This window comes from Takifugu flavidus, chromosome 5 (genome assembly GCF_003711565.1).
Source record: "Takifugu flavidus isolate HTHZ2018 chromosome 5, ASM371156v2, whole genome shotgun sequence".
Classification (NCBI taxonomy): Eukaryota; Metazoa; Chordata; class Actinopteri; order Tetraodontiformes; family Tetraodontidae; genus Takifugu; species Takifugu flavidus.
In genome coordinates, this window is record NC_079524.1 from 13,514,484 (window position 1) to 13,526,334 (window position 11,851).

Consider the following 11,851-nt stretch of genomic DNA (forward strand, 5'->3'; position numbering starts at 1 on the left):
CATGAATTTTTCAATGTAATATTCACGTCCAATCTGCGAACATGCTAACGGTCATTTTTTTGTATGTCAATTTACCGTAACTCTAAACTCAGCTGCGCATGCGCGTGTCCATAGTAACTCGCGAGCGTTCAAGCAGCGGCCGAAAGGTAAGGTTTGTTTTTTGTCAAAATTAAACGTAAAAAAAGAAAGCGCTCCGTTTTTAGAAAATTTGATGATTAAAAAAGCACAATTAGATATTAGCGTCAGCGTAAAAACCGTTCAATCAGTTTCTCTTCGTTATTAGCAAGATCACAGACAAAAAAACTCCAATGAAACGACAAGAAAATCATTAAAACGCTACTGAGGAAAAGTTGCCTCGTCCGCTAGCCGTTCAGTTGTGCTGTCATGGTTCCTGCTTCCATCTCTGTTTCTGGAGTCATCTGAGGTGGCCCCTCTCTCCTCAAACTGGTTCTTTTAAAAAATAAATATACCGGTAGCTTAAAAGTTGAACTGACCTGGGGAAGCTCAGCTGCAGCTGTCTGACGGTTGGTCGTATATGATGAAACTTTCTTGACCTTGGCTTTTCTTCAGTAACTTTTCAGTCACCACAGGGAAATGCTTTCCAGGGTGTGGTCCATCTAATTCCTGCTTATAGGCATAACTAAAAACCTGTTGGGAGGACATCAAATCTCTGGACCAGGGAGGCTGTGAAGGAGCTTCAGGAATATTTGGATTCTACCGATCGGAGTGTGTTTGAGGCTGCAACCGTCTGGATGAGTTCAGAGGTTGTGATGTCATCCTCGTACATGAACCAGGCTGAGGTGCTGGTGAGGGGTTCATGGCTAGAACCAGAACCAGCTTCAGAGTAGCTAAAGACAAACTACAATGGCAGCTCTCAGCCATTGATCAACTACTGTGTGGAGGTGCTATGGGCCATCAGCAGAACGCAAAAATTCCTGGACCATCACCAGGTCTGCTTCTGTTCTCTATGAACCTCAACGCAGCACCTCCAACATAGCTTTTTACACCTGAATAAAGGTGGCTAAAATCGACATTTAGAAATCGACAAAATAAAAGACTCTTCTTTGCCATCGTCAAGTGCATCCTCGGCTGCTCCGTCAGCATCAGTGTATCCTTCATTCTGCTGAGAAGGTGACCGGCTGCAGTCCACCCCCAAACCTCCAGGACACTCTCCCCCAGACACATCCTGTGGGAGGAGGATGCAGTCCATCAGTCCTACCTATACAGTAGACAATTAGACACCACTGTACACCCCCCCCCCCCCCACACACACACACACACACACACACCCACTCACACTTCATAACTGAATAGTTTTTCCATTTTTCCTATGTTTTTAGTTCAAACCCGTGCACCTCCATTACAGTCAACTAAAGCCAATAAGAACAACCTACTGGTGACTTTGATCTTTGATCTTTGATCTTGCAAAGATCCTACTATGTTACGTAACCTTGTATTAGCTCAGCTGTACAAGCTGTATACTACTGGTAACATTACAGCCATTTTGAAGTTCAACAACCTCCATTAAAGGGAGGGAGGACGCTGGAACAGCCACTCCCCATGGTTGGTGGTGGTGGTTCTAGTTTAAATTCTTTTCTTTTTTATCTAAATTATGAGAAGCACCAAAAACCATATTATGACATATTATGTGTAAACTTACCTGATTCATGGATTCATTCTTGGATTTGTTGACTTCAGGATGATTGTTGATTAATTTTCAGAATTGTAGTTGCCTTTTTTAGACAATGAGAATTCCTCACCCTCATCGTCACCATGGATGAGACAGACAGACCCCTGAGGATCCCCCCACAGACCTTCATCTACGCTGACAAACACAACATCTTCCAGCTGCTGCAGGTACACGCGCACACACACATAGCCATACTCTGGCTCTCTCTCACACACACTTTTAAATGTGTGTGTGCTGCCCAGAGTTTGCTGTCCTGTCTGCTGATCGATCAGCCTGATGACCCCATTGATTATCTGATCAGAGTACTGCAGAGGAACCCGAGTGGTGGTAAGTGAAGGTCATGTGATTCAGGTGGATGAAGGTGAATTGTATTATGACCACCCACAGTTAGCGCAGTAGAACCAGCCTCCACCTGATGATCATGATCTTTGACATGTTCCTCATGTTGCTCAGTTTCCAAGGTTGTGCTTCTCGGTCCTCCTGCTGTGGGCAAACGTACACTGGTGAGTGTGACCTCAAAAATGAAGCTGTAACATCTGGACATACAGTGCTGCTGACATTTATAGCATCAGTGTGAAAATACCAGTGCACAAAATAGAGTCAGAGGCTGCTCCTTCCTCCTCCATCCCACCATTCTCAATTATTCATAAGACTGTCCTTCCTACTGATTAGAAGAGAAGTCATCACCTGGGAAATACTGAATGAGCTAATGCTAATGCTTAATGCTAATGGTTTCTGTTTGAGGCTCTTGTTCTAGAACCTTCAGGCGTCTGTGTAGAACCAAGTTAGTCAACATTCTCTAGGTGAATCACCTCAGCTGAGTCTCTCAGATCTGTTGAGAACTCTGGTGCTTCCTGTTCCTGTCTGATGTCCATGCAGCAGTCAGTCCGAATGGGACATCCAGATGTTTTTATAGCGCTAGATGACTTTTAGAGCACTGTTATGTCAGCTTTGTTATTTTACAGCTGTGTACTTCTCAATAATCAGATTATTGATGAAGGCTTGGTGTCGTTCAACAGGCCAGAAAACTGAGTGCTGACCTACAAGCTGCCCATGTGACTTGTGAGAATTTACTTGAGAGCCAACCAGAGCAGAACATTCAGGTAGGCTGTCTCACACAGACACAAACACACACACACACAAAGAAAGACACAGGAACACATGTACAGGCACACACATACACAGACACACAGAATGACACAGGCACACAGAAACACACTCACACACAGAAACACACACACACACACACACTCACAGGCACAAACAGACACAGACAACTGGTTAACTGTGTTAACCCTGATTAGTTCTCCAAGTGACTCGTGTATGTGCATGTGTGCCTGTTTGTGTTCAGGAGCTTCCTGTTGAGCTGCTTGTCAAAAGGATTCAACAGAGACTAAATGACTGCAATATCACCCAGGTAAGATCACCTTTGTCAGATTAGCTGGTAATAGAGTTGTTTTCTGACTTGGGTATTGTCCCACTGAAGCTGCTGAGCTTCATCCTGGTCTGTCACATGGTTGAGAACACGACCTACTGATGACATCATGGTCGAGGCCATCTCTGAACCCACCCGCCATGCATATAAACATAAGTGCAACATGATCTTATCGGGTTTTCATCCAGAGTTCCAGCCCAGAACATCAGCAGTAAATCAAACATGCAGAGTTGAGATTGAGCAGGTCTCAGATCAGTTTTAAAACTGATGATAATGCCTGTTGTGATAGAAAGAGAGGAGTAGCTCAGACAACAGAGTTTCTCTCCTTCTCTGCTCTGATGCTAATAATTAGCGCTCTGTTTGCACTTGTGTTCCACTCTGATTCCCAGCAGGCTCAGTAGCTTGTTGGTGAGTCCCCAGAGATCAGTTGATCAAAGAACAATGCTGCTGTCACATGATGTTGTTATTTTCACTTGGTGTCGTCCTCTCTGCTGCTCCTCATTAACATCATATCCTGATTTCTGTCAGTGTTCATCAGGGCATCGATGGAACCCTCTGTTCACTTTAAGAGGGATAAAGACAACATCATCTCTGCCAACAACATTCACACAACAACACAAACTTGAGCTTCACTCAAAACAGCAACTGTTCCTCTGACCTCCCATCACATGGTTTCAGACTCACATGCAGACACACCTGCAGGATCTGAATCAGGTTCTGCTGAGGAGCTCAGGGGTCATTTACAGGTTTCTGCTCAGCACCGTCAGCTGCTGGCACATCAGACATGAAGTCTGATCATGTGCACATTCTTTGATCCACCTCAGCAGATGCTGCAGTCTTTAGAATCTTCAGGATGGTTTAACAGAGAACATCTACAACAACCTGGATCCACCCTGCTTCTACATAGGCAACAGTGGAGAGAATGTCCAGCAAGGCTGAAAAAGCACTGAAGGATCCTGTCAAAAAGGCTTTCATTAAGGAGATGAAGCCTATTTCCATATCTGACCGAAATAACAGTCATTAACGTGTGTTTTCACACAAACATGTAAAAACACGTTGTAATGCGTATGTCCATAGTTCACTAAGGTCATATGAGTGTGAGGCAGAAAGGGACAAGGGTGGGGGAGGGTGGGGCAGTGGAACTGCCACCAGGTCATGTAAGGAAAACCAGAGAGTTCCTGACACCGATGAAGATCCAGGGAGGTTACACAAGTGTTCTCCTTTGCATTCAAAACACAGCAGCACTCTAAAGGACAGAGAGTGTGCTTGCTCTGGAGACAGAGGCCTCGGGGGGACAGGGGAACACCTTAAGAACTGCTGAAACTGATGGGTCTCAGCTGCTGACAGAAAGATAAACTGATATACCCTCCTGAGCCGCTGTAGGGCGAGGACTAAATTGTCATCCATGTTGGTGACTAAGCTGTGTGATGGCCCCTCTTGGACCTTCTGACCTGCAAGTAACCCTAGTCCCTAATCCTGCAGGCAACCCTAGTCTCTGAAATTTCAGGTGGCTCTAGTACCTAATCCTACAGAAAATCCCATTCCCTCAGCCTGCAGAAAACTCTAGTCCCTAACCCTACAGGTTAACCTAGTTCTTAACCCGGCAGGTAACCCTATGCCCTTAATTCCTTCCGCATTTTCTCCTCTGAGACAAAGGTTATTGATTCAATCCTGGACCAATTTAGTGGTCCTACATGATAAAAAGGCAGTTACAGGATAAGTCACACATGATAAAGTTACACACTCATCACCAACTGGGCAGAGGTGAATTTACAAAAGATGATTCCTGATAGGCTGGTAACCTTAAGACCACTCTGCAATAATGTAACATTAATGTTACCTATGTGGCAGGACAACACATTTTATTAGGTTTTCTTTATGAACACCAAAACCAGAATGAAGCATTTGTGGGTGTAATACTTTTGTTAGCTGATATCAATTTCTGTCCTCTCGTTCCCTGCATGACCTGTCTGAGGAGAGATATGTTCAACTCTGTGATTGGCCTGCTTTGTTGTGCATGTGGTGTTCAATGTGTCACATGATTGTTCGTTTGTTCTGTTCCTGATGTTTGTTGTAGTTGCTCTTCAGTAGCTGTGTCAACTCTGACCTGAGAACCAAGTTTAGTATCTCTGCACCCTGGTACTTCTGACATGTCCATTTAATAGAGGTCTCATCTCGTTTCTCGTCTCGTTTTCTCCCGCTCATCCGAATCCGTGTCGCGGGGGCAGTAGCTTCAGGAGGGATGCCCAGACAGCCCTCTCCTCGGCCACCTCCATCAGTTCCTCCAGGGGGACCCCCAGCCGCTCCCAAGCCAGGCGAGAGATGTAATCCCTCCACCTAGTCCTGGGCTGGCCACGAGGCCTCCTCCCGGTGGGACATGTGCGGAACACCTCTAAAGGGAGGCGTCCGGAAGGCATCCTGGCCAGATGCTTGAGCCACCCCAGCTGACTCCTCTCGATGTAGAGAAGCAGCGGTTCTACTCCCAGCTCCTCCCGGATGTCCTAGCTTCTCATCTCTAAAGTTGAGCTCGGCCACCCTACGGAGGAGACTCATTTCGGCCGCTTGTATCCGCGATCTTGTTCTTTCGGTCATCACCCAATGTTGATGGCCATGGTGAGGATTGGGATGTAGATCGACCGGTAAATCGAGAGCTTCGCCTTCCAGCTCAGCTCCTTCTTCACCATGACAGATCGGTTAAGCGCCCGCATCACTGCTGACACCGCTCCAACCTGCCTGTTGTTCTCCTGTTCAATCCTACCCTCACTCGTGAACAAGATCCCAAGATACTTGAACTCCTCCACCTGAGGCAGGACCTCCTCCCTGACCCAGAGAAGGCACTCTACCTTTTTCCGAGTGAGGACCATGGACTCTGACTTGGAGGTCCTGATCCGTATCCCTGCTGCTTCACACTCGGTCGTGAACGGCCACAGCATGTGTTGGAGGTCCTTGCTCGATGGTGCCAGAAGAACTACGTCAGCCACAAAAAGCAGTGACGAGATCTTCTGCCCACTGAACTCGACACCCTCCACTCCCCGGCTGCGCCTAGAAATTCTGTCCATAAAAGTTATGAACAGAACCAGTGACAAAAGGGCAGTCCTGGCAAAGTCCATCCCTCGTCCGACTTACAACTGGCTATCTGGACCAAGCTCCTGCCCCTCCAGTACAGGGACTGGACGGCCCTTATCAAGGGACCATCCACCCCATGCTCTCGGAGCACCCCCCACAGTATGCTCCTGGGGACCCGGTCATAGGCCTTTTCCAAGTCCACAAAGCACATGTGGACTGATTGGGCAAACACCCAACTCCCCTCAAGCACCCCAGCAAGGGTAAAGAGCTGATCCGTGGTTTCATGACTGGGGCGAAACCCGCATCGTTCCTCCTCGATCAAAGGTTCGACTATCGATCTAATCCTCTTTTCCAGCACCCTGGTATAGACTTTCCCAGGAAGGCTGAGGAGTGTGATCCCCCTATAGTTGGAACACACCCTCTGGTCCCCACTCTTAAAAATAGGGACCACCACCCCAGTCTGCCAGTCCAGGGGCACTGTTCCGATGTCCACGCAATGTTGCAGAGGCTTAAGATACCCTGGGCGGATCTCATCCGCTCCCGGAGCTCCACCGCCAGGCAGCTGTTTCACTACCTCGGCAACTTCTGCTCCGGAAATTGGATGGTCCACCTCCTAGTCTCCCGACTCTGTTCCTCCTTGTGGATATGTGTTGGTAGGATTGAGGAGCTCCTGGAAGTATTCCTTCCACCGCCGGATAATTGGCCCAGGAGACGTCAGCACCTCCCCACGCACACCTAGCACGGTGTGAGCAAGTTGCCACCTGCTGCCTCTAAGGCGCCGTTCAGTTTGCCAGAATCTTCTCGGTGCTGACCGAAAGTCTTCCTCCATAGCCTCACCGAACTCCTCCCATGCCCGAGTTTTTGCCTCTTCGACCGTCTCGTCCGCAGCCCGCTTAGCCAACCTGTACTGGTCAGCTGCTTCCGAAAACTCACAGACCAACCATGACCTACAGTATAGGCCTCTTTCTTCAGCCTGACGGCTCTCCTCACCTCTGGTATCCACAATCGGGTACAGGGATTACCGCCACGACCAGCACCAGGGGCCTTGCAGCCGCAACTTGTGACAGCTGCCTCGACAATGGTGGAGCGGAACATGGCCCATTCAGACTCAATGTCCACTACCGCCCCCGAAACACGATCAAAGCTCTGACCAGCCTGACGGGTTCCTCCACCAAGCGTTCCCAACAGACCCTCACTAAGTGTTTGGGCCTGCCAGGTCCGTGCGGTGGCCCCCCACCTGATCCAACTCACCAGGTAGTGATCAGTTGACAGCTCTGCTCCTCTCTTCACCCGTGTCCAAAACATATGGCCGCATATCAGCTGACACGACTGTGAAGTCAATCATTGACCTACGGCCCAGGCCTCATGGTGCCAAGAGCGCCGATGAACAACCTTATGCTTGAACATGGTGTTAGTTATGGCCAAACTGCGACGAGCACAGAAGTCCAATAACTGCACACCACTCTGGTTCTGATCGGGCAGACCATAACACCTTTCCAGGTGTCGTGCTCTATTTCGCTGTTGTTACCCATGTGAGCGTTGAAGTCTCCCAGCAGAATGATGGAGTCCCCAGTCGGGACACTGTCCAGCATCCGTCCTAGATCCTCCAAAAAGGGTGGGTACTTTGAATTATTGTTCAGTGCATACGCACAAACAACCGTCAGAACCCATTCCCTGACCTGAAGGTGCAGGGAAGCAACCCTTTCGCTCAACTGCGAGAACCCCAACGTCAAACTAGAGAGTCTAGAGGCAAGCAAAAAGCCCACCCCAGCTCTCCGTCTCTCACTCTGAGCAACTCCAGCGTAAAAGAGTTTTCGACCCCCCTCAAGGACTTGAGTTCCCAAGCCAACGCTATTTGGGGAGGTGAGGCCGACCATATCTAGTCGGTACCGCTCAACCTCCCCCACAAGCTCCAGCTCTTTCCCTGCCAGAGTGGTGACATTCCATGTTCCAAAAGCCAATTTCCATAACCGAGGATCGGACCGCTAAGGCCCCCGCCTTGGTCCGCCGCCCAATCCCCACTGCACCGGACCCTTCATGCTCTTCCTGCAGGTGGTGGGTCCACTGGGGATGGGAGTGTCCATGTAGCCGGTTCGGGCTGGGCCTGGCCACCAGGCGCTCGCGATCGAGCCCCAGCCCCAGGCCTGGCTCCAGGGTGGGGCCCCAGTAACCCTCGGAAGGCCGGGTATGCGGCTTCTCTCTTTGATGTTCCATGTTGGGTCTTATGAACCATTCTTTGTCTGACCCTTCACCTAGGACCAATCTGCCTTGGGAGACCGTACCAGGGGCAAACTGCCCCGGACAGCATAGCTCACAGGCTCATTCGGGGTAATAGAGGTGTGACGAGTAAAACTGCTGGAGCTGAACCTAGATAGCATTAGCTGTCTGTGCTCTGACCTCTGCCCCACTGATCTCCCCCTTCTCCCAAAAAAAACCCCAGCTAGAGATGATAGGAATGTCACAATCTGAGACTGTGTCTGCCATATCACGGGACGATACATGTCGTTAACACAAACATTCCATGGTGTGTGTGTGTGTGTGCGCGCTTGTGTGTGCTGCTATCAGTCTTCTTTATTCAGCCTGACAGACAGCACTGAGGGATTATCCTCCAGCGTCAGTGTGACTGAAGCTGCGTTAAACACAGCAGTTTTATTTAGACATGACAAGAGTAGAGACACACACACATACACACCACACATAGATACACCCTCAGTCAGACACACACAAATACACACACACAAACTATAATCAGCTGACAGAAGGTTTACTTTGGTCTTTATTGCGCAGCTTTACATACAGGAAGAAGTGATTTCACATCTGTGTTAATGTCTGAGGCGGGATGGAGCTGAAGAACATTTACAGGACATCAGTTTATTGCCTGGATTCGTTCATTCATTCACTCATTCATTTAAAAAAAAAGCTTAATTTAAGACCTTGTTTTTCAAGATGGACCTGCTCATTTGTTTTATCAGTTATCAATATCAGTTATAAAACTGTTTTGTATGTTTCTATTGTGAAGTTCTACTTGGACATGTGTTCCAGGGCTGGCTGTTGGAAGGGTTCCCTCAGACTCGTCTTCAGGCTCTGTGTCTTCAGGAGGCTGGAATCATTCCGGAACATGTGGGTGAGTCCAGGCAGCTTCCACGCGGCACCTGCCCCATGTCACTAATCTTACTGGTGTGTTTGGACAGTGGTGCTGGAGGCTCCTGATGATGTGTTACTGCAGAGGAGTCGAGGAAAAATGGTGGACCCACTAACAGGAGGTGAGACTCACAAACATACACCTCCACCTCCACACACTGTCCCAGAACCATTGTTCAAAATGTCTGAACCCCAATGGTCACTTCCTGTTTGTAGAGGTGTACCATCAGACATTCCTCTGGCCTGACGACCACACTGTTGCTCAGCGACTGAGGCATGAGGGGCTTTCAGACAAGCAGCATGTGGCTGAACTACAGCGTTACCGTTGTGAAGGCCAAGGCCTGATGTCAATCTATCAACATGTGCTGAGGGTGATCAATGGTGATCAGCCACACAGCGACGTGTACCAACAAGGTAAATAATGCAAATATGCACAGATGGGGTTTGAAGAAGGTATGTAGCATTACATACCTCATGTTGCCTTCAGTGAAACCGTCCTCACATTGATCACGTCGTCGTATTTAAATCACACACACTCACAATAGACATGAAGAACTGTATGTGTTATTGTAGTAAGCAGAACAAAAACACAATGTCAACAAAATGACACTGGAAATAATTCCTGTTCTTGTCCCAGCACTGGCATTCATCCAGACTCGTCGTTACACTAGAACTCCCAGGATCCTCCTCTTGGGTCCACCGGGGTCAGGAAAAAGTCACCAGGCCAAACTGCTGTCAGAGAAACACAAGCTGGTAGACGGTACTGACTCCAAGCAGCCCTGTTGTTGACCATGACAGCCGTTATTGATCCTTCTACACTGATTCTTGTGTGTGTGTGGGGGGGGGGCAGTGTGTTGTAGTCAGTTGTTGAGGTCTGTAGCAGCTGAAGGTGCCACTCTGGGAGAGCAGATCCAACCATATCTGGATTGTTGTAGTGCAGGTAGGTCTCACACACACACACACATGCACGCACGCATGCACTCTAACCATGATACAACTGCAGTTCCAGACCTCCTGGTTCTGCAGGTTTTGGAGAACCGTCTCAGCCAGCTGGACTGTAGCAGCAGAGGTTGGATCATTCACGGGTTCCCACGGAACCTGGACCAGGCCAGGCTTCTGCACAAGTCCCAATACCAGCCAAACCGGTACGTCAGTGAAGTAATGTGGTGTTTCCTGTCTGAGGGTTGACCTCTGATTCTACTCAGGGTCTACTTCCTGGACCTGAATGATGATGTTTGCCTGAACAGGATCTCTCTGAGAGCAACAGACCCCATCAGTGGACAAAGGTCAGTAGTGAAGTCTGGCCAGAACCTTAGGAGAAGCCATGTTTTTAAACACACCACTGAACTTGTGACCATGTGACAGGAACCATCTACACACAGTGACATCATGTATATCCTGTAATTCCTCTAGGTTCCATGCTGTGACTCGTCCAGCTCTGAGTCCAGAGGTCCAGAACAGACTGAGAACCAGACCCAAGGACACAACACCTGTGATGATCCGCAAGCTGAAGCTGTACAGACTGGACTGTGTTGGTCTACAGAGTCTGTATCCTGAGGCAGTCCACATTGATGCCGACCTGGACCCTCAGTCTGTGTTTGATCTTCTAGACAGTCGACTCACTGCTGATTGACAGAACAGACTGAGCTGTCGCCCTTGGTCAGGAAACAGGACTACTTCTGAAATAAATATTTGTCTGATTATAGATTTACTGTTGCTCTGTATTTTTATGTGTCTGTGTGTGTGAGACACCCTACCTGAATGCTCTGCTCTGATTGGCTCTCAAGTAAACTCTCAAAGGTCACACGGGCAGCTTTTAGGTCAGCACTCAGTTTTCTGGCCTGTAGAACGACACCAAGCCTTCATCAATAATCTGATTATTGAGGAGTCCAGTACAGTTTTAAAATAAAGCTGACATAAGAGTGCTATAAAAGTTAAAGCAAAACATTTAGATGTCCCCTGCTGACTGGTTGCTGCATGGACATCAGACAGGAACAGGAAGCACCAGAGTTCTCTTTATCATCTGTGAGAGACTCAGCCGATTCACCTGGAGAATGTTGACTAACTTGGTTCTACACAGAAGCCTGAAGGTTCTGGAACAGTTTTTCACAAGGAACTTAAGAACAGAATGACAGCAAACACCCAAACACCTCATCCTGATGCCCCTCAATATCTGTGGGACCTATGTCACAAAGTTCTTATTTTCTCACACCTTTGTACTTTTGTGTTGTCCAGAAAATAATATTATAAAATGCATTATTATTAATTATACTTCAGACAGATGGGCAGAAGGCTGTTTTTGTCTGTCTGTCTGATTGATGGTGTGTTGTGGAAGTTCAAAGTGTTGATTTTAATAAATGACTATAATTACTTCTCGCCGCCTTCTCTTTGAGTCCCAGAGGTAGCGGCTCGCTCTTTGATTGACGTCGCTATTTTTAACTTCCTGTCACGAACAGGAAGTTGAGCAGGAAGGAAATAGAGCACGACAGCTGATGATGTCAAACCACAACAGTCACACA

General features: G+C 48.1%; 1 protein-coding gene and 1 long non-coding RNA gene across 6 annotated transcripts; one reads left to right on the plus strand and one right to left on the minus strand.

The window, feature by feature from the left end:
* Window positions 1-81: 81 nt before the first annotated feature.
* ak8 (adenylate kinase 8) lies at window positions 82-11,037 on the plus strand. Of its 5 annotated transcripts, none has more exons than XM_057033180.1 (13): window positions 82-1,857; window positions 1,933-2,017; window positions 2,144-2,193; window positions 2,710-2,793; window positions 3,042-3,107; window positions 9,234-9,315; window positions 9,383-9,454; window positions 9,549-9,746; window positions 9,970-10,092; window positions 10,183-10,272; window positions 10,336-10,477; window positions 10,538-10,618; window positions 10,746-11,037. In XM_057033180.1, exons 1-13 carry the CDS (start codon window positions 1,774-1,776, stop codon window positions 10,963-10,965), a joined length of 1,377 nt encoding a protein of 458 aa, XP_056889160.1. In that variant the 5' UTR covers window positions 82-1,773; the 3' UTR covers window positions 10,966-11,037. The 5 variants fall into 5 exon arrangements, with proteins under 5 accessions (XP_056889160.1, XP_056889156.1, XP_056889157.1 ...); XM_057033176.1 differs by having other exon boundaries at window positions 82-146; window positions 1,722-1,857; window positions 10,183-10,477; XM_057033177.1 differs by having other exon boundaries at window positions 82-146; window positions 1,730-1,857; window positions 10,183-10,477.
* LOC130525900 (uncharacterized) lies at window positions 8,940-11,843 on the minus strand. Its single transcript, XR_008950611.1, has 3 exons — window positions 11,704-11,843; window positions 11,090-11,173; window positions 8,940-11,011 (listed from the first exon to the last, which is right to left on the minus strand). It is a non-coding gene; the product is annotated as an uncharacterized LOC130525900 (long non-coding RNA).
* Window positions 11,844-11,851: the final 8 nt, after the last annotated feature.

Coding starts and splice junctions, on each gene's coding strand:
- ak8 (XM_057033176.1), top strand. CDS start 1,774: ATGGATGAGACAGACAGACCCCTGAGGATCCCCCCACAGACCTTCATC. Junction 9,747..9,969: donor CAGCGACGTGTACCAACAAG/GTAAATAATGCA, acceptor TTCTTGTCCCAG/CACTGGCATTCATCCAGACT. Junction 10,619..10,745: donor GACCCCATCAGTGGACAAAG/GTCAGTAGTGAA, acceptor TAATTCCTCTAG/GTTCCATGCTGTGACTCGTC.